General features: G+C 47.1%; 1 protein-coding gene across 2 annotated transcripts; it reads left to right on the forward strand.

The window, feature by feature from the left end:
• The first annotated feature begins 1300 nt into the window (after positions 1-1300).
• LOC127341568 (FACT complex subunit SSRP1-A) lies at positions 1301-7498 on the forward strand. 2 transcript variants are annotated; one of them, XM_071827988.1, is made up of 13 exons: positions 1301-1506; positions 2534-2719; positions 4063-4157; positions 4261-4369; positions 4472-4558; positions 4676-4768; positions 5457-5654; positions 5784-5935; positions 6028-6178; positions 6282-6380; positions 6475-6639; positions 6924-7002; positions 7151-7498. In XM_071827988.1, exons 1-13 carry the CDS (start codon positions 1453-1455, stop codon positions 7201-7203), a joined length of 1521 nt encoding a protein of 506 aa, XP_071684089.1. In that variant the 5' UTR covers positions 1301-1452; the 3' UTR covers positions 7204-7498. The 2 variants fall into 2 exon arrangements, with proteins under 2 accessions (XP_071684089.1, XP_051223395.1); XM_051367435.1 differs by having other exon boundaries at positions 1302-1506; positions 6472-6639.
• The last annotated feature ends 15432 nt before the right edge of the window (positions 7499-22930 follow it).

Raw genomic sequence — 22930 nt, forward strand, 5'->3', positions numbered from 1 at the left:
TTACGTCATACTATGTAGTTTGTTCACTTACGATTCTCTTGTAGCCGCCCCATCTTGGGAGAACCTGCGCCGGTGCATCCAAACATTTTGACAACATTAAAAGCCGCAAGCTCATCAACCAAAATCACCCAAAAGGGATCTAAGAAATATACCCAAAGGAATGGCAATTAATTATAAACTTATAGGAGCTTCGGCTTTTCAGGCAGGTTCGCGCGGGAGGGGGTGAGGCGAGGGAGATGAACATAGAGGAGTTCTCCTGACTGGTAGACCCAGCTTATGGTGAATGTTAAGACCATGTACAACCAGCGGCGAAAAACAGAAATAATCTAAGGTAGGAAAAACTCTTAGAAAATGATGCAAACAAATAAAATAGTCCCGAGTCATTAAAGATATATAATAGAATCACTAAGAATAATAAAAAATAAATACATTTGATTATATGTAGAACTTACAAACATATTAATAATGCCAACTTAATGAAAAGTGTTACCCTTTTTTTAGAATGTAATTTTATTGATCAAGACTTTTGAATATCCCTTGTTTGATGAACAATTCGATCTTGATGATATTTTTTGCCGGAAAATCCCTTTCAATTATTATTGTTGCCACCGGCAAACACAAAGCTAACTCAATGAGGTGAAAATGTCGCAGGAGGCCTTTCAAATAACAAGAAATCTCTAAAGTCTCCAACTCTCCGCGTATGAATGATGAATAGCTCATGGCTATCTTGTATATAGAAAAATTCATGATAACCATTTGTAAAATAATCAATCTTATACACATTGAACCTAAAAAAATAGTCTATGTTTTGATACCTAGTCATGTTCTTAGTTTGAAGTTAGTTTTTGCGCAATTTTCACTAAAGCAACACAATTTTCTCATATGTATTCTTTTTTTGATATATGACCAATCAAAATATTTAGAGAAATATGTGCGTTTAAATTTATTCACTCAAAATCAAGGCAGCGCGGCTGCCCTACCGTGCCCTACTAGAACTTCGCCCCAGTGTACCACGTAAGGTGTTTAGTGGGGTACTTACAAAAATAAACCAATCTTTTTATTAAGCATTCGTGCTTATGTGTATAGAAGATGTGGTAGGCATCTACCTGATTTAAATACGCCGCAATGTTTAGACAAAAACCTGTTTTATTGTTCTCAAAAAAAAAAAAACCTGTTTTATTTTGCTATAGAGGTATCTCGCATTTTTGCACCTAGGAATCAGATCCGCGTGTCCCTGGCAGATTGGGCCCGCTGGACGCTGGTCATCGGAGCCTTCGCTATAGCAGAGCGAGTGCCACCACTGCGCCGCGGCCGCGCGTTCCTACCAATCACCTATTCCCGTCCGAGAGCCGATCGAAGCGAGCGAGGTGAAGCGGAGCGGCAGAAGCCGGGGGCCGACTGCCGAGCCGGAGGGTCGCGCGCGGGGTAGCCAGCGCGGCGGCGGGGGCGGAGATGGCGGACGGCCGCCTCTTCGACAACATCCTCCTCGGAGGCAGCACCGGCACGGTGAGCTCCTACCTCCCTCCGGCCTCTGCGGGTGGCCCCGCTTCGGTTTCTAGGGTTTCGCGAGATTTCGCCACCAATGTCGCAGTTCTGACTTCTGAGTAGCCGCTGCTGCGGCGGGCGGACATTGTAGCTGGTTGTGCCGCGACGATCGATCGCTATCAGGACACATCTTCGCTCCGGTTTTGTTGCGCTGTCAGTTGGGTCGAACCCAGTGCTTGGTAGGAGACGTCTCCTCCTCTGATTTGTTTGATTTCGTGGCCCTTGCGCGCGCGGCTCTACCCGATCCCTGTCGAGGGGTTTAGGCGAAGTGTTAGATTTCTGTCGGTTCGGCTGCTGCAGCGAACAGGGACTTCTGAACCACCGTAATTCGCAGGTTTGCTCGAACCGTTCAAAATCTGGAATCCGGCCGAATTTAGATACAAGTCAGGGCTTCTAATCTGGAAATGTGTTGGCATGTGTTATACACTTATACTACTGCAAGTTAGAAGGTGTGGATCATCTTCTGAATGCTTCAAAGCTCGAAATTCAGAGTTGATTCTTGCCATGACTGAATGATAGCTTCTGTTCCACATAGTGTACTTCGCTGAAGTTTGTACTTATGCTTCTCCCGACCATTGAACTTCAACTGCTTGCATCATTTGTTACTCATCAATGTGTGATGTGATTGATAATCTTCATGTACTAGAGTAATGTCATACCACCTTTGGTGTATTTAATGACTTCGAGACTGCAAGTTATGTATTTCTCCCTTTACTCTTTCAAAATGTTCACCCATGTTGGCCTTGCACAGTTTCAGTTTCAGTTTCTTTTCCTCTATTTTTTTCGTTTTCTCTACTTCTCGTAGCCTTGCTGCAATCTTGTATGCTCCCTTCTTCTCGACGGGTTCCTTCTAACATACAAAGACGCACGTTATGGCGTGTGTTCCAGAAAAAAAAAGTTCAGCCATGTTCATGTTGACCAATTATTGTTTATTTGTTTTAGTACATTGAGAATCTCGTCACGTTTCATTTCTCTTGCTCATGTACAGAATCCTGGCCAGTTTGAAGCGAGTTCTGGAGGGCTTACATGGACCAGACAAGGTGGAGGAGAGACGATCAGGATCGATAAAGCTGATATAACTTCTGTGAAATGGACGAAAGTGCCCAGGGCAAATGAGCTTGAAGTCAGCACCAATGATGGCCTGTTCTACAAGTTTATTGGCTTCCCGGAACAGGTTATTATTTCCTATCACCCTTTCCTTTTTATACTATAATAGTTGAGTAACTATATACTAGATCTGATGTGGAGAGGCTTCTGGAAACATGAAAGATGTTTACTGTAGGAGCTATGACCATCTGGGCAGAATGTTTTTAGTTTTTCTGAATTAGAATAGATGCTCAGCAGTGTGCCAAACATTCAAGACTGAAAATAATGTAGCTTTACCTAATACGTGTAGCATTATTGACAAATGAAGACACGAGTTTCCCCTTCTTGATTTGTTGTATTGCAGTCATGTTATTATGACATACTCCCTCCGTCCTAAAATATAAGGCACAGATTTTTTCGCACGGTCTTTGGTGCACAACTTTGATCACTAATATATACTAAAATATATGGATTGAGAATGTATAAATGGTATCATTGAATTCGTCTTGTAATTCTCTTCCATTTTCATACTCTCTCTCTCTCTCACACACAAGGCGAAATTTAAGGGCGCCTTATATTTTGGGACGGATGAGTACATTGCATATGCTTCTGTATGGCTGAAAATCATGTTCGATCATGATGAACATTTTGGTTTTCCTAAGCCAGGTATATGTAGCCTTAATTTATATTCTGCTAGTATTTGATATACTTATTGTATGACTCGTCATATGTTCCTTACCTAACCTGCTGTTGAGACATCCTAGCTTTATTCTCTGTATCGTATGATCTGTATTTGAATCAGGGTGAAGTTGTAAACTGGGTGCTATGTTCTTTTGTATCATATGGTGTGCCTGATTTATTGTCTTACAGAATCGATTACCTTCAGTCATTAAGCATATTTGAACCTTGTGGAAATAATGAAGAACAGTTTACACAATGGCGCTTGAATAATCTACACAACATGCTATCTTAGTCATGCTATCACCATGAAAAGGGTCTGGATACTCTATTGAGGTGCATCTCATTCAACAGGGGAGAATTTGAGTTTTTCACCACTCACGAGTATTACCTTTAGATATGTACAACTGTTAGACTTCAGATTTGCATTCGATAAGCAGGATATTTTCTTTAAGTAGCCCATCAACTCTATGAGTATTGAATAGCTAGCAGCAATGAGTTGTGAGTTAATGTATTCTGCTAATTCAGTGTTCCTCATGCGCAAGTTGGTTGCTGATTTCAAATTATTATCTCCTGTGATTGTTGAAAGAATCACTCATGGATACAAGTTTTCATGTACCTACATCAAATACTCAATTTGTTGGAGACGAAAATCAAAGTTCGGCCCAGGTGACCGTGCCATGCAACATGAAGCACATTGATGTGAAATGATACTGACTACTCAAATCTTTTCGTTTTTCTTTTCCTTCTTAGGTGCTATGGGAGGCAATACTGAATGGGAATGATCGCTTGAGTTGTAATGAAGAGGCAGTTGTCACCTTTGATGGAATAGCTATTCTTACACCAAGGTGGAAAATGTGGACAATTCATCTATTAGAAACTCAAGTTGACCTCCTTATTCTTATTTTCTTTGTGCTTTCTACAAAAAGTAATAGATCTTTGAATATGCAGAGGGAGATATGGTGCTGAGCTTCATCTTTCATTTCTGCGGCTCCAAGGAGAAGCTAATGATTTTAAGATTCAATATAGCACTATTATTCGCCTCTTTGTTTTGCCAAAGGTTTTGTTTGTTTTGTACTTTACTGCATGCACTGATTTGATGTTGTTCATATTGTTGATGCTAAACATGAAAGTAACTGTGTAGCATGATTGTGCTTTGCAGTCAAACAATCCTCATACACTTGTGGTTGTCACACTTGATCCTCCAATCTGTAAAGGGAAAACGCTGTATCGTCACATTGTAATTCAGGTTATGTGATGCAAAATATGCTTGTCATGTTTAGATATTTTGTTATGTTCAGTCGCAAGTATTTGTTTTGGTAGACAGTTCAGCAATTATTTAACTGTTTCTCTTATTCTCTGACAGTTTGAGACAGACACTATCGTTGAGAAAAGCATGAAATTAAGCAGAGAGCTTCTTGCTCAAAAATACAAAGGCAGGTTGGAGGAATCTTATCAGGTGAAAGTCTTGTTAATTTGAAACAATATAAACTTTTGCTTTCGTTGATTCATTTGAAATGGAATCCCTAACCCTGCTTATAAGATTGAATATGCACATAAATTGGTCAAGGCAAGTTTTCTTGGTACTTGAAACTTCACCTTTTTAAGCCACCTGCGACTTATTTCTGTTGGTAAATCGAATATTCCGTTTTGTTGTTGTTAAGAATCACATTCAACCTTTCATCATAATTGAATTGCATTTGAAGCTGAGGCTTAAGTTAAAAATGGTTTTGGGACAGATCATGGTCATATCTTCCTATGCAGGAAATTCCTTCTTTTCCAAAGAACTGTTCTCTTAAGAACTTTTTGTATATATAAACATGGTTTGGGACAGATCATGGTCATATCTTCCTAAGTTTAGACACCAACTACCTCATAGATGGAAACAAAAAAATTATGGGCATTTATGGGACACAATGTTAGGCCGAATGGGAGGTTTATTACCACATATTTTTTCTTTGCTTTCAAATTTCAACCTGTCCATTGTAAAACATATTCTGCTATAAGTTGGTGTTTTCCTTTTAATCTAGTTTGCGGTTCTTACTTAGTTTTAACATATTCTCCTCCCTCATTTGTCATTTTGATCTGGTAGTGGTAATTACCTTGATAAATCAACCAACTTACACTTAGCTTCTGCTTTCCCATAGGGTCTAGTACATGAGGTATTCGTCAAAGCCCTTCGTGGTCTATCTGGTGCTAGAGTCACAAGGCCAGGATCTTTCAGAAACTCCCAAGGTGGTTATGCAGTTAAATCATCACTCAAAGCTGAAGGTGGACTCTTGTATCCACTTGAAAGGGGCTTCTTCTTTCTGCCGAAGCCCCCCACGCTCATTATAGATGAAGAGGTGTTACTTCTTCGGTTCTTCCCCATGCTGGAAATTGATTTTCATCCGTTCATACATTGCTGAAAGCATATCATAGTCCAACCTTTCAAACTTTTAACTATAATGCCTGCTTGCTACTATTTAATGTAGATCGAGTTTGTTGAATTTGAACATCATGGCACTGGGGGAGCCAGTATGTCATCTCTTTATTTTGACCTCATCGTCAAGCTAAAAAATGACCAAGTGCATCTCTTCAGAAATATTCAAAGGAGTGAATACCATAACCTCTTCAACGTTATCATGTCTGTGCCTTTCTGTTAGCTTCATCACCCTTCTTGCTAAATTTATACGTAAGACTTATGGGTGTCTTTTCTTGTTTCTGGTCAATTTCAAGTGCAAAGAACTTGAAATTAATGAACCTTGGAGATGGTCAAGGTACAAGTGGTGGGGTTGCAGATATTCTACCGGAGACTGAAAATGCTGGCGGTGATCTCTATATGCCAAGAATGAAAAATCAGGCAGGGGATGAGGAAAGTGATGAAGAGGTATATTGCATTTTGTTCCTTGTTCCTTGGTGGTGACTTATTAGTTATTAATCTTGTTACTAAGTCCCTTTATATACTTGTGTTCTTTATCACGACATGTTAGGATGAAGATTCTGTTCTAGATAAGGATGATGGTGGATCTCCTACCGATGATTCTGGTGGTGAGGAATCAGATGCTAGTGAAAGTGGTTGTCAAAACGAGGTAGCTAGATTTCTTATTTTCTGTAGCAAGCCTGAAGTGTGAATTCAAATATGCAATGATCACTTGTTCTTTGTCTTTTTTTTTTCTCCAGAAGTCATCCAAAAAGGAAGCCAGTAGTTCAAAGCCACCTGCGAAAAGGAAGCCTAAGGCCAGGGATGGTGAAGGGTCAGAGAAAAGAAAGTCAAAGAAGAAGAAAGATCCTAAAGCACCCAAAAGAGCAGTGTTGCCATACAAGTATTTCTCAATGGCTGCACGGCCGGTAGGTTTCTCCAGTATTTTATAATTAACGAGTATTGAACTGAATAAAGCTAGATTTATTTCATGTAACAATTGAGCAGAGTGGAGAGTAGGCTATTTAGTATAAAAATGCATATCATTAGTTGTGAGTTTTCGAAGTATTGAACAAAAGAGTTTTGTCCTTGGAAAACATTCGGCTAAGCGTGTTATTACTTGACTCATAGCTTATTATTTTTTCCTTAAGTATACACATGCTAAGGTTGCTAGATATGAGATCTTAACGTAAGATTATCTGGCCTGGCGCAGGGAGTGGAGGAGAGCTACCCAGATTTGCCTCCGACTGACATTTCGAGGAAGCTTGGCGAGATGTGGCAAAAGATGTCATGTAATTTTCTACTGCAAATTACTACTCTCCATTATATGCCCCCAGCGTGCTCTCATGCGTGTTACCTTTTCTGGCTGCGTTCGCAAATACAATAGTAATTTTTTTTTTTTTTGCTGATGATTTGTTTCCTTCTCCGTGTCATGAACAGCCAAAGAGAAACAGCCTTACATTCAGCAGTCTCAGGTCGACAGAAAAGGGTAGGAGAAGGAATATGCTGCCTACCGTGCTGCTGCCCCAGTGGACGTGGACTCCGACTAGACGACACAACACTTCTGCAGTCGACGCGATTTTTTTTTAAGCTTTCGGGGGATTTAGGAACGTGTTAATCACAATAGTGCATTTTGGACAAGAAGCAGAAGCATGCGAAAATGAAAGTGCATACCATGAATGGGTGTTTATGGGTGATGAAAGCGCACTGGTCACGTACTAAAGAGACCTTGATCGCTCGTCAGGGAAGTTCTGGGCACGTGTTTGACATGATTAAATATTCCAAGAACGCATAGGCTACAAACAAGTTGGTACCGCATGAAATTATTTGATAACTAAAACAAAACTAGTGTAAGCAGAAATCATGTACTATGAAAACACATCAACTACTTCCTCTGTTACAAAATCTAAGACTTTTTGGTGGCCTAAAATAGCCAATAAGACGTTTTATATTTTGGTACCGAGGTACAATTGAACCAGCTTGACATGTTATATTGGTTCCACAACAGATATATCTATGAACCGAATGTATAAACTTTATGTAGTGTATTTTTCCAGATGTAAATACTGTACTGCAGATCACGTTTGCTTGTTTCAATATAATCAGTGGTTTCCTCGCAAAAAAAACATGCCATGGGTCACTTACAAGACAAACGCGAGTGAGTCTGTCGTGAACCGGACCATGTTGAATTGTTGATTGATAACCTCAAGTGCAAGTGTGCAAACAAGGGAGCTGCTAAACGCACGACAATGTCTCTAAGATTTCATCCCACCATTCATACGTGTGTGAGAGTATAAGAAACCATCGGATTACCCAACCATGGATTACCCACCATTCTTTATGTCGAGTCGAGTTGTATCAGGATGATGTTTGGTTCCTATAAGCTATAGATGCTTTATTTATAAAGCCGGGCTAAAGGCCTGATGTTTTAAAAGAAACCCTCGCATTACCCATCAACCAAGAATCCTAACAAACAAAGAGGTTTTGTTGGGAAAATACCACCATGAACTTCATGCCTTTTGCCAAAACATTATTTTTGGGTCAAACTCTAGATCTTCGCGTGACGTAAGCAGTTTGGTTTTCAGTAGTCACTAGTGGAAACCAGACCTGTAGCACCGGTTCTTAACTGTCTTTTGCAACCGGTGCAAAGCAATCGGCACCAAAGGCTCCCCTTTAGCACCGGTTAGCACCAGTTGTGTTGCGAACCGGTGCTAAAGGGGTACCACGTGGTGGCGGCCGAGGGTCCGGTTGGGAGGACCTTTAGCACCGGTTCGTAACACGGACTAGTGCTAACGGGTGACCACGTGGTGTGCTAGCGGGTTCTGCCGCGGCAACCTTTTGGGGCCATCAGGAATATGCCCCAAAATGCTGCCACAGCAGAACCCGCTACCGCGTTCAGGGCCCGCTATTTGAAACACATTGATGCACACATACAACAAAACATTATGAATATCGAGATCGAAGTAACCTCTTTCATCGTGTTTGGTCGAACATATTACATAATGGTACACGTTCATGCATATATACAATATAATTATATTACAATCCCTATTGTCCAAAATCGAAGTGCTGATGGAATTCTCCGGTTGGTTCTATGACCTCGTTAAGTGAAATCCCCGCTAATTCTTCTTGAATTGCTCGTACACGCTCGGTTGCTAGAAAACCGTCCTGCAACCGTTCGATCTAATATAAAGAAAGGGGTCATTATATATGAATGAAACACAACACAATTGATGGTGATAAAATAAAATTATGAATATTGTTTACGTACTTGAAGTTGTTCTAAAATTCTTCCCCTGGCGAATGAACTCGCAAACGTAGAATCCACATAAATTATTCCCGTCTTTTTGCGTCAAGCACTACGAGAACAAAATTCAATCAAAATAATAATCAGGGATGATAATGATATTGAAACTAGAATCAAAGAGATGCGCGAACCTAGCTAGTAGTACTTACCGGTATTTGTTTAAGTCGAAGTTCCTTTTTCACTCACCCGGAGCCTTCTTGGTGAACCGTTTCCAAGCCCTGCCCAGCAAAGAAAATGAATAAAAGAGTTATGAATTACTTGATATCGGGAAAAAAACGAAAGTTGCCGATATAGTGCCATAATGGTTGAAATTACCTCTGGAGGATATCAGCCATGTCCCCCCACGCCTCAAGGGATTTACTTTTCGAGTCCATGACTTCTACTAGTCCGGCGTCAGGTTCAATGATTAACAGAATAAAGTGAAACCTGCGCACACACAAACTCATCAATTACACTTAACATCGAGTAAGCGAAATAGATTTAATATGTACAAGACAGTAACACTCACTAGAAGTTGTAAGGAATAATATTTCTCTTTTGTGTACGTGTCTCCTTAACGCCCATAACAAGTTGTCCTATGTGTCCTTGGCATGGTGTTAGACACTATACTCATTCACGGTATATGGGTCAATGAACCCAATGTCATAGATTTGTCCTTTTCGACATTTGAGGATCTTCATTCTGCATAATATAGTGAGTATAATTATGCATGCAATGAACGAGCTGAGTTAGAGACTTAATTACATAAATAATACTTACACACAATAGGCACCGTTGACAGATTTGTTGAGGGCATCTTGATTGAATAACTGAAATAATTCCGGAAATTCGACGTTTATCACGTCATTTCCACACCTATAGTGCTCATCTTTAATTGCCAACATGATCCAGTTCTGACCTTTCTTACAGGCATCCATGTACCACTTATGCAGTTTTCACATTTTTGCTGGTAGATGCAACACCTCCTCAGATCTGACGAGAGGTTCCCCGTACCGATATTGGTATGCTATTTCATCACCCGTGGGGAACTCGAGACGGCTTAAGTACTCATGAATACTCATACCGCAAGCATCGGCCTCATGTTTGTATAGTGCTACCATCTGCGGATCACATCAGTCCATGATATCGGGATACACTTGGAGCGGGGGTGCGGGGGCACAAGTTTTTCTGTTCTCCGAGCTGGGGAACTGATTTCCCGCTTGCATTACTACTTCTTGGCCGCAACATTGCTGCCTCATTTGACTTGCGAACAAAGCATCATAGTCTGATGAAAGCCTCGGGTTGATAAAGATTCTTCATCATTTTCTTCATTTTCTACTTATCTATAGGTGGCTCGGGCTCGAGCTTTTTCTTGGCAAATTGTTTTTCCATGTGTTACCTTGTGATCAACGCATTTTCATCTTATGTATAGTCGTAAGGTCTCTTGGGAGGAACCTTAGGTAGTTTTGGGAGGGGCATGATGTGGGTATTACCCTTCGTACACCCGACATTAGTCTACCTCCCTTGGCCCAACTAGGGGCCCATGAAAATTGTCCAAGACCAAGGTGAGCATGTACGTCGGTTGCAACGAAGCAGACCTACTAGGAGACGGATTCTTGATGGACAAGGCAAGAAGGTATCATTAAAGGAAAGATTAGATTAGATCTCAATGTAACCTAGTCGAGTTCGGACAACACTCTCGGGACCTGGCCTGCTATATAAAGGCTAGGAGGGCCTGTCGAACATCAGAATAACAATACGTAGAAACACCGCAACTTAGAGCACAAATCCTAGAATCCTTGCCTCTCTGCGAGTCGACCATAGAAGCCTATCGGCTACCCCATTGTAACCCGATATATTCGATAAATCAAGATTAGACAAGCATGAAGTAAGGGTTTTACCTCATGGAGGGCCCCGAACCTGGGTAAATCTCTCTCCCGTTTGTTTGGTTTCCGATGTCTCATGTTAGCCTGTAGGATTCCTTCAACCCTAAGCCCCTCATGGTGGGAATTGCCGAGGAGCTCCCTCATCAATTGGTGCCGTCTATGGGAAGCCTGCTGGTACAAGGCACTCCATCGGCTGTTCCGATCGTGTCGACTACAACTCCACCGGCATCATCATCATCATCATTATCATCATCATCATCATCATCATCATCATCATCATCATCATCATCATCATCGGCTCCATCATCGCCAAGCTCGGGGAACACGATTTGTTTCAGGTCCTTCGAGTTCACTCCGCACACCGACGCGTCGCGTTCGGCCTTCTCAGGCCTGCGTGGCGGGATGGACATGAAGTTCGGGAGCGTCCACTTCCGCGTCGACTCTGGGGGCGTACTTCGGCTCCCAGTCCCGATCGCTCCTGGAGCAGCGAAGTCTACGACTTCATCGACAACTGCATCACTAACCACGGTTGATCTATTGACTGCACCAACGGCCTCGACTTTGGCAACTTCATCATCATTATCGGATCCGCATCGATTACTGCATCAACTGTGATAGTAGGCACAGGATTGCTTTGGATGCTCCTACCTTCATCTGCGGAGCCGACAGGGGAGGCATCGTTAATCCTAACCTCCCTTGGGCTGACGACCAACCTCCGCAATATCATCGATTGTTTCACCGCATCTCACCACGCCCGACGGATCTCAACTCCGGCGAACCTTCCTCACGGGAGCTTCACGCGCCGCCGCCTCAAGCCTCTCCTCCAACCAAGATTGCCACGGTTGATCAAGAAATCAACTCCGCCGCCGATTCGTGGTCATCGGAGGCTCAAAACCGCCAGTTCGTCGACCTCTACTTCGCCGGAACTTCGCCGGACCGTCGCGCCATTGCCGGTACGTGCACCGGTCTTGTAGAAGAAGAAGTAGCTGTAGCGTAGATTTTCCGGTTACTCAACTTAGCTCGCATGGGTGCAACCGGAAGCATGTCTCACGGTTCTCCTCACTGCACTGGTAGTTCTCCGAGTAGCCCGGATCCCAGTGCCGTGGAACCATTTTGCCCGGATCCCATTGCGTATCTACCACCATATGTTTCCGACGTTAGGCTTGCTCAACCGTTCTCCGCCTCTTCCAGTACTTTACTAGGCCGGATCCCAACAGCCCAAGAGCTCGAAGAGGAGCTACAAGGCCAAGCTAGAATGGCAGCCAAGGTACAAGAGGTGGAAAACAAGAAAGCTTCCAAGGCCCGGAGCCGTGAGGGGGTGCGGGGTCAATGGTGGCCCTGCGAGACAACTGACGCGGAGCTCCGGGAGCTTCAAAACGAAGGCATGATCTCCGAGCATTGGAGTTTCACGCGCGACTCCGACATTCCCAATCCCGACGCGGACGAACGCGTCATGACAAAGGCGTGGGTCGAGCGCGGATTATCACTCCCTTGCTCGGAGTTCTTCCTCTCCGTCCTCGACACGTACGGGCTCCAGCCCCACAACATCTGCCCCAACTCCTACCTCCTGCTCTCGAACTTCGCAACTCTCTGCGAAGGGCATCTCGGAATCCGACCTGATGTCAAGCTGTGGTAGTTCTTTTTCCGAGTGAAGAAGGAGACGAAGGACAAGGCCATGCTGAACTGCGGGAGCATGACTTTCATGCTCCGACCTGGCCGTATGTATCCGCCTCACGATTCCCACGAGTCCGTCCGCATCGGAACGCCGGATGGTTTTATGTGAAGAACGCGTCAGTTCCGAACGTCCACGATGGACTCCCGCCCTTCAGCAACACGCCTCCGGAAGAATTGGCGAGCTGGAGCTTCATCCCCACGCTTGCCCAAACACCCATACTGGAGAAGGCCGCGCGGAGGATTTCCTGGCTAGTTCATGATGGACTGACCGGGGCCCAGCTCACTCTCAGCTGGTTTACCCGGAGGATCCAGCCCCTGCGCTACAACGCACGCCTGATGTGCGCTTACACTGGGGTGGATGATCCTCTCCGGGTCACTCGCCACGATCTTCCGGCCGACTCCCTCAAGAGAAGGTTCAAGACGTTGGTGAAAATTCCTAGGGGCCAACAGGTCCCGGAACTGATCAAGGATATTAGCACACACGACAAATGTCCTCCGGTAAGCACTTAATCCTTCGCATTCCTTTATCCTTTCACAATTTTCTAAGGGTTTAACTTGTTCTGCTCACCCTTTTCGCAGCTTGACTCTTTGGCGGAAGAAAACCTACGCACCATACTCCGAGTTCCTGTTAGCGGTGACTCGGTGGAAGAGGATCCGGAAGACCCTGAGGAGGAAGAAGAACGAGTGCCCCGAAAGGCTGCTCCTCGACCTTCAAAGCGTCCCCGCGCCAAAGTCTCTGGCTCCGACGTCGGAGGCAGCGGTGAGGCTTCCGCCAAGAAATCCAAGGTGGTCAAACCACCTCCGCTTGACTCCAGGAAGGCGGAGCGCCAGCGCCTGAAGATGCTTTCGACAGCAGGGAAACCCTCACGTCCCAACATTCTGGGCGCAGCGTAAGCTTCCGAGTAACATGCGTTGTTTATCTTGGTAAGCTGTGTTATGTATACTTTCCTTTTACTTGCTCACAGGAATCCGAACCCTACCACCGCGCGGACCAATGTTCAGGAGCATATCACTAAGTATATGCAGAAGAAATCTCCCGCCGTTGGTCCTTCGACGCCAGTTCCGCCGAGCGCTCCACAAGCCCCCCTGCAGCCTTCTCCTCCTCCCGCGGACCAATCTCCGACTCCTGCCGCACCCACTCCACCGGAAATAATTCCGGTTAGCAGCGACAGAGCGAGCGGAGATGGTTCCGGCGGCAAGGGTCCCATCAACGACGAAACTGAAGGACGAAAACAGAGGGATGCAGAAGTTAATTCTTCTGGCAAAGCTGAAGCCACCACAGGTGATATGGTCGTTTTCCCCAAAAACTTTGGAGATCCGGCTGATCTTACTTCCACCCCGAAAGCCTATGCCACGAAGTTTTTTAACAAACTAACGGAGGCGGAGAAGTGGGAGCTGGAGCAAGATTTGCTCAATGCTATGCTGAACAATGCCTGGGGCAAACCAGACGTTGAAACGTCGGAGATCCAGGACGCCAAGAAAAACATTGGCGAATTCTTCGACAAGCTTGTTTGCAAGCAAAAGGTAACTCCCTCAAAGAGTCTCCCAAGTATTTAGGCGGAAACTTTATCGCTTAGCGTCGAATACTTTTAGAGAACTTAATTAAAGGAAAGTTTGGAATGTCATGGTAGCCCCCAAGCATGATGGCGGAAAAAATTTCCAATGACAAAACCATGATGGCGGAACTCACTCCATTTCGATCGTGTTTGCAGGAACAAAAGCCCTGCATTACGAGTTGCACAAAAACATTGCGCTGCAGCGTCGTGTGACCATCAGCCAAAGCGGAGAAAATCCAGCACTTTCAAAGCGGAGAATGCGGCTCTGAAGAAACAACTTTCAGAAGCTCAAGGTTGGTTTCCGATCATCTGACGATTGTTGGTTATGTCCCGCACTTTCCGACTTTGACGCTTTATAAAACTATGAGCAGGTGCCTCCTCTTCTCTCGCTGCAGCTTCCTCCGAGTTGGAGACTCTACGTGCTGCACACAAGAATCTCGAAGCAAAACTCGCAGTGGCAGAACAAAAAATTTCTGAGAAGAACTCGGAGCTTATTCGGAAAACTGGTGAGTTTGAGCTGAAAAGACAAACTGACAGCGACATCATCCAGAAGCAGCAAAAAGAAATTGGAGGTCTTCGCAAATATATGGAAACAGCAGAGAGCTGCTGGGACCTGCTCAACTCCGACGTCATGGGTACGTCCTTGAAACTTGTACGACAGCATGTGTGTAACTTGTTGTTTTTAACAAAATTTGCGTCTTCCAGATCCACTCGGATATGACGAGGAACGTCGGAGCCAGTTCCCGCGCGATGACCTGCTTCAGTTGGCCGGAGAAGACTGCAAGGATCTCATCTCCGCCTCCAGGAAAATCTGTCACAACCTCAACATTAAGAAGAGCCGAGTCTGCGATGTGCGCAAGCTCATCAAGAGGATGGATTTGCTTCCGGAGCTGGTTGTGGACCTGCAATCTTCTTCAGCACGGGGTGCAGCTGCCATGTCCTTGGCTATGTGCTTAGCGCATAATCCAAGTTTAGACCTGGACCGGGTGACTTCTGGCGTTCCTCCGGAATGTAATGTCAATGCGCTGCTTGACGCTGTTAGCGGCTATGATACACTCATTGCTCGGAGGATCCGCCATGATGAATTTTATGAGAAGGTGGTTCTTCCTGCTGACGAACCTCTCGAAGCTGAGCATTTGGAGGATCGCGAAGCGGAAAACAGGCCTGCCCAATCCGGAAGCCAGTATACATGGACAAGCTCAAAGGACCAAGGTGGCGCTGCTTCCCCGGCTGCAGCTGGAGCGGAAGAAGATGAAGATGTCTCTTCGCCTGCCAAGGACGCGGAGAAGGAAGCTCCGACTGACGCAGAGGGAGCTGATGCCCACGTGGAATCTTCTCCGGTTAAGGAGAAGTAAAAACTTAGTCCTGCGGAAAAAACAATGCATCATTTTGGCCCCAGCGAGGGTTTGTAATATAACTTTAATTCTTAAGTATCTAGGGACGAAACAATTATGCGTGGGCGGAAAACTTATCCTGCTATCCGTTTAGAATTATTTGCATGTTTCGTTTGTTAAAAACAAGTGCTGGTTTGTTAATTTTCCGGCTTACTCGTTTGACCTTCCACGAGCCGGAAAACCTTTGGCCGGAAACGCTCGCCTGCGGTGACGAAACCCAATGGCGTCCGTCCATAACCGCGGAAACAAGCCCCCAGCCTAGGTGCTGGAAGTCGCTACCAGGAATCCACGAGTTCGCAACGAAAAAAAAAATTCCACCAGAAAACTTTATGCTTACGTCCTAAAGGACGATTTTGAAAATTCACAACTTTCATACACGCCTAGGCGGAAACATCCAGCTCTGCGGTTTTAGTCGGAAAAACATACACGATCTAAAATGAACAAGTAAAGGAGGTAAAAGACTCAAAGAGTGAACCAAAAGCTTTATTTCATTGATCATGTATAACTATTACAGAGTTTGTAACTCGGAAAAAATATGCTAAGTGTAGAAAGGACGTAGCTGTGCGATGTTCCAAGGGCGATCTGTCTCGTCGTAGATGTCATCCGGATCCTCACGCTTGCGTTTCCGGTGCCAATTAGCAGGTCTATCCTTCAGCTCGCGGAAATCAACAAGGTAGTACGACCCGTTATGAAGCACTTTGCTAACGACGAAGGGTCCTTCCCATGGAGATTGCAGCTTATGGTCTTTCACCTGACGAAGGCGGAGGACCAGGTCTCCTGCCATGAAGGAGCGATTCCGAACTCGACGACTGTGATAGCGTCGGAGCTTCTGCTGGTAGATGGCGGAGCGCTGGTCAGCTAGGTTCCGAGCTTCCTCGATCAGGTCCACAGATAGCTGTCTAGCCTCGTCAGCTGTTTCTTCATTGTAGGCGGAAACTCGCGGTGAATCGTGGATGATGTCGGAGGGGAGCACGGCTTCGGATCCGTATACCAGGAAAAATGGGGTAAACCCTGTTGATCTGTTAGGGGTAGTTCGTAAACTCCACAAAACAGCTTCCAACTCATCAGCCCAAACTCCAGCTGCTCGTCGCAGCGGTTCTTCAAGGCGCGGTTTAATTCCTGATAATATTAGGCCGTTAGCCCTTTCAACCTGACCATTTGACTGTGGATGAGCCACAGATGCAAGGTCCAGTCTAATCCCTACTGTCTCACAGTAATCCTTCAATTCTCCCTGAGCGAAGTTTGTGCCATTATCTGTGATTATGCTGTGTGGGATGCCGAATCTCATCACGAGGCTGCAGACAAATTTTAGTGCCGTAGCACCATCGGCTATCCTTACTGGCTTTGCCTCGATCCACTTGCTGAATTTGTCAACAGCGACCAGAAGGTATGCAAAACCGCCAGGAGATGATCTTTTTAACTTACCAACCATATCGAGCCCCCAGACCGCAAATGGCCAGGTGATAGGTATGGTCTTCAGCTCTTGGGCTGGAGCGTTTGGTTGAGTAGCGTAGTACTGACAACCTCGGCAGGTCTTGACTATTTTGTCAGCATCTTTTTTAGCTGTGAGCCAGTAAAAACCTAGCCGAAAAGCTTTTGCAACGAGTGACCTGGAGGCGGCATGATGCCCGCAGTCCCCTGCATGGATCTCTCTGAGGATTTCAATGCCATCTTGATTGGAGACGCATTTGAGAAATACCCCTGTTGCACTTCGTTTGTAGAGCTGTCCATCAACAATTGTGTAGGATCTTGCTCGTCTGACGATCTGTCGCGCAATGACCTCATCCTCTGGCAACTTCTGATCGATGAGATAGTCCAGGAAAGGCTGGGTCCAAGCCGGAATGATAGCCATCACTTCCTTTGCCGGAGATACTGCCACCTCTGGGTTTTCTGGGTTAGCGTCCTTAACTGAGGGTATCCGTAGGTGCTCCAGGAAAATACCAGGCGGAATTTGCTTCCTGCCGGATCCGAGCTTGGATAGCATGTCTGCCGCTGTGTTATCGTCTCTCCTGACGTACTTGACTTCGTATCCGAGGAAGCACTTTGCAATCTCATCAACTTCGTCTCTGTAGGCCGCCATGACGGAGTTTCTGGCGTTCCAGGTTCCGGCTACTTGTTGTGCCACCAGGTCGGAATCTCCACAGCATATGATGTGCTTGATCCCGATTTCCTTAGCGATGCGCAGACCGTGTAGTAGAGCCTCGTATTCCACCATGTTGTTTGTAGCCTCGAAGTGGATCTGCAGAACATACTGCAGTTCTTCTCCGGTAGGGGACTTCAGGGTGACTCCGGCTCCTGAGCCTTGATGCTGCTTGGATCCATCGAAGTGCATGACCCATGTTTCTGGTTCCGGCTCCAGATTTGCATCCGGAGCTTCTGTCCAATCTGCAACGAAATCTGCCAAGACTTGGGATTTAACCGCAGTCCTAGCCTTGTAAGCGATGTCGAAGGCGGATAATTCGATGCCCCATTTAGCCGTACGTCCTGTTGCGTCAGCGTTGTTGAGAATTGTTGACAGCGGAGCCTTGCTCACAACTGTTACTGGGTGTTCTTGGAAGTAATGTCTCAGCTTCCGGCTGCCTAGGAACACTCCATAAGCTAGCTTCTGAAAGTGAGGGTATCTTTGCTTTGACTCCGTCAGTACCTCGCTAATGTAGTAGACAGGTCTTTGGACGTCATGTTCATGACCTTCTTCCTTTCGCTCCACCACGATGACGAGGCTGATGACTTTGTTGGTAGCTGCCAGATAAAGGAGCATTGGCTCTGACTCTGCTGGGGCTGCCAAGATAGGTGGGGAGGTGAGTATTTCCTTCAACCCCCGAAGAGCTGCGTCGGCTGCGTCGTCCCAGACGAATTTGTCTGTTTTCTTCAGCAGCTTGTACAAAGGTAGCGCCTTCTCGCCAAGACGGCTAACAAACCTACTGATTGCTGCGACGCAACCAGTTAGTCGTTGCACATCTTTAAGACAAGTTGGCCGTTTGATACACAGGATTGCCTTGATTTTTTCTGGGTTAACCTCAATGCCTCTGTGAGAGACTATGAAGCCAAGGAGTTTTCCGGCTGGCACGCCAAAGACGCACTTCAGCGGATTCAACATCATCTTGTACCTGCGGAGGTTGTCGAAGGTTTCTGTGAGGTCGCTGATCAAGTCGGATCCTTTCCGGGTCATGACCGCGATGTCGTAGACATAAGCGTGCACGTTCCGGCCAATTTGGTTCTTCAGGCACCGCTGCATCGTACGTTGGTAGGTGGCACCTGCGTTTTTCAAGCCAAAAGGCATAGTAACATAGCAGTAAGTACCAAACGGGGTAATGAATGAAGTCGCCTTTTGGTCGGACTCCTTCATCCGGATCTGATGATACCCGGAATACGCATCAAGAAAACACAGAAGTTCCGCCCCCGCCGTCGAATCAATGACTTGGTCAATGCGCGGCAAGGGGAACGGATCCTTCGGGCAATGCTTGTTCAAGCCGGAGTAATCGATGCACATTCTTAGTATTTCAGTGTTCTTTTTGGGTACAAGGACGGGATTTGCGACCCAATCGGTGTGGATAACTTCTATTACAAAACCTGCCTCTAGTAACTTAGCTAGTTCCATTCCTATGGCGCGGCGCTTCTTATCTCCAAAGCGTCGCATAGCTTGCTTCACCGGTTTAGCCCCCGGATTTATGTTGAGGTAGTGCTCGGCGAGTTCCCTAGGTACTCTGGACATGTCAGAAGGTTGCCATGCGAAGATATCCATGTTAGCGCGGAGGAACTCGACGAGCGCGTCTTCCTATTTGGGGTCCATGTTGGCTCCGACTGAAACCTGCTTGGAAGGGTCGCCTTTGATGAGGTCGTGCTTCTTGGTTTCTATCGCGGCCTTGAAGGAGGTCTTCTGTTCGGAGATCTGCTTCTTGGTGGTCTGCATCTCAGTCGGATCCACCGCGGCTCTGTAGCCTTGCAGCTCCTCTCCAGATATCACAGACTCTGCGAAGGCGGCTTCGCCTAACTCGCACTCATGAGCCTTTTTGTAGTCTCCGGATACGGTAATCATACCCTTAGGACCCGGAATCTTGAGCTTGTTGTAGATGTAGCATGCTCTTGCGTGGAAATTGTGGTAGGTGGGCCTGCCGAAGATGACGTGGTAGGAGCTCTTAAAGGGCACAACTTCAAACGTGATCTTCTCTTCGCGGAAATTGTGAACATCGCCAAAAGCCACGGGAAGTGTGATGCTGCCGAGGGAATTCGCCTTCTTACCCGGAACCACGCCATGAAACTCAGTGTTGCTGTGTTTGAGCTGTTCCTTGGTGAGGTTCATCCGCTCTAGAGTCTCCAGGTACATGATGTTCAAGCTGGCTCCACCATCCATGAGGCACTTGGAGAAGTCATACCCGTCTATGCGGGGACTTACAACCAAGGCGTAGCATTCTTTTGGCACAATGGCAGGGTGATCCTCCCTATCAAATGTGCACGGGATTTCCGACCACCTGACATACTGCGGCACAGCCGGAACTGTGGCGTTCAGGATCCGGGTAGCTGACTTGGCAGCGCGGACTGTTGGGGTTCCGAGGAAAGTGTGGTAAGCCCCCACGCTCTTTTTCTCGAATGGGTTGGATTTACCTGCGGATCCTACCTTGGGATCCGGCGAGTTATCATCCTCATCCATCGCCTCGGAACTATCTTCCTCTTTGTCCTTGTTCTTGCCCTTGCCTCCCTTGCCGCGTGGGCGGTGCTTCCGGGCTCGCTTGTATCCTGCCTCCGGGTCGTTCTTTAGATCATTGACCCACTTGCAGTTGCGGTTGGTGTGAGTGGACTTCCCTGTAACCGGATCCAGGTGGGCCAGGCAGGGCATGTCTCTGTACTCCTCGTAGGTTTGCGGGGCGCGGGATCCGCCAGCTGTGACCTCAGTGGCATGCTGCTGACCCCTGCCGGCTCCGCCTCCACGGCCGCGTCCTCTTCCGCCTCCTGAACCTCTGCGTTGAAACGCCATGGCGACCATCTCGGATCCGCCACTCTTCTGGTCATCAGGGTTCTTGCGCTTATGGCTGCTGCTGTTGCCGTTATCACGGTTCTTCTTTTGTTGATGTAGGGGGATTGCTGTAGCTGCGAGATCACCGCCTGCGTCATCATCGGCGGCAGTATGATCACTGGCAATGGAGATCATTTCATCCAAAGTCAGCTTGTTTGAGTTAGCCAAACGAGTGAGCGTATGCCTCAGCAATCCTCCCCTCTGCAGTCCACCAATGAAGGCGTACATGGCGGTGGTGTGGTCGACGTTTTCGCACTCGTTCCTGCATGCCAACCATCGTGTGAGGTAGTTTCTTGAGGTTTCTCCTTTCTTCTGGATGCAGGCTTGCAGGTCGCTTGCCGTGGCAGGTCTTTTGTAGGTGCCTCTGAAGTGTTTCTCGAAAGCGGTCTTCAGGTCGAACCAGCAAAAGATGGAGTTCTTCTCGAGGTCACTGAGCCAGATCCGGGCTGGACCTACAAGGTACAACTGGAGCATGCGGCAGGCGATGTTAGGGGTTCCTCCGGCAAAGGTTACTGCATTATAGTAATCCTCAATCCAGGTATCCGGCCTTTCGGTGCCATCATAATGCTTCAGGTTTCCGGGTAGCTTGAGGTTCATCCTTGGCTTTGGTTCCTCTCGAATCATCCTGCCAAAGCACTTCGGACCAATGTAGTCGGTTCTGTATTCGTTAAGGCGTTCCCGCGCGTCGCGCGGGCCATGGCGAGGAGATTGTGAGCGAGAGCGAGATCTCCGGCCGTCGCCTCCGCCTCCACCTCCGCCGCCACCGCTAGGTGGTGGTGAGGGAGACCTGCGAAGTGGTCGGTCCGATTTCTTGCTTCCGCCTTCCGATTCTCCTCGGCCTTCCCGGTGCTGGCTCCGGCTTCTGTGGCTACCTTCGCCATGGCACTGGCTGCCCTGGTCGTTCCGGCTCCGGCGAGGCTCCGGGTCGCGGCTCCGGCGAGGCTCTGGGTCGCGCTCCTCATTCCGACTCCTCCTGGGCTCGGGCTCACGATCGTTGTTCTGGTTCCGGCGAGGTTCCGGCGAGCGCTCCCTGTTTCTGTTTCTTGGCAGCACGTTGTCGCGGATAACAATCCCACCATGCCCTGGGGGCCTGGTGTTTCCGGCTGGACTACGGCGGCGAGGGGGTCGCGGGTAACCATTAGGTGGAGGAGAAGGGTTGCGATATTTATCTCGTCCAGAGTACATTGCATCCTTTCCCTTTCTTGGATCTGACGAAGGTGTCTTTGACGGAACGGGGATCGGATTTGGGTGTTCCCTGGTTTTTCTTCTGCGCTCCGAGGATCCGGTGTGTGATTCATCGTCGGGATGCCGATCGGCGCGAGCGTCCTTCTGCGCGGTAGATACACAGTTATCCGGATTGGATTCTAACCTGCGCGAGGTATCCGCCTTGCTTTGCTGCTGCATTGCTGAAGCGACAAGTTTGCGGAGGTAGTTGATATCAACCTCTTCGTCCTTCTTCTTCAATAGCTCCGCAGCTTTTAGCATGTTGTCCTTTGGGGTTTCCAGCGGCTGCTGCTCTGCGGGCGTGGCGAAGTTGATTCTGCGAGGCGGAATTGCTTCTCTAACGATTCGATCAGCCTCTGCCTGCGCATAAGTCATCTTTACTTCCCACTCTTGCCTCATGCTCTTGACATGCTCGAGTGTGTCAGCAATTTCGCGATCCTGTCTGTCGAAGTGGTCCATCAAACTTGCAGCTTCTGCCCTTTCATCCCTTAATGCGGCTGCCGTATTGGCGAGCTTCTTGGCTGTGGCCAGCATTTCCTTTCTAGTGACCTCTAGAGCCTCCGGATCTGCGGCGTCGCCCGAGGTTATAGGTTTGTTAAGAACTGCTCGTGCAACCATCTCTTCAGGTGACAGGAGTTCCTCTGAGGAAGAGTCCCTGCGGGGTCGCTCCCGTGACATTGGAGATCCTTGGCGGGATGGCTGAGGGTCAGATTGGTTGGTTGCCTCTTCTGATCCAGGTTGTCCTGGCCGCTTTGCTACGGTTGCGAGAACCTGCTTAGGCTGGGCGGAGTCGACTTCAGGCTGATCACCGAAACCGTACTCCCCTAGCTTGCGGTTAAACTCATCAGTATCCATGGAGGGGGTATCTCCGGAGATTGGGCTCAGATTGCCCAAAATCGACTCTTCAACCGGAGTTTCGCTTTCTCCGACAGGCTCAGCCTGATCCGGATCCGCGTCGTTTTCCGTTGCCTCTACCTGCTCAGGACCAGCTCCGTCTTCTTGAGGGGCGGTTCCGGCGGTATGGGCCAAGAAGTGTACGAAGTGGCACCTCTGCTTTTCTAACACCTGGGAGACCCAGGCGGATCTGCATTGGTCTTCCACCGTTGTTTCCTGCTCAGGGGCGGATTGGGTGGGCTTTGAAAATTCCAGATCCGAGGCGGAATCTTCCTTGGGAAGCTCCTGCATCTCA

This window comes from Lolium perenne, chromosome 3 (genome assembly GCF_019359855.2).
Source record: "Lolium perenne isolate Kyuss_39 chromosome 3, Kyuss_2.0, whole genome shotgun sequence".
NCBI classification, from domain to species: Eukaryota; Viridiplantae; Streptophyta; class Magnoliopsida; order Poales; family Poaceae; genus Lolium; species Lolium perenne.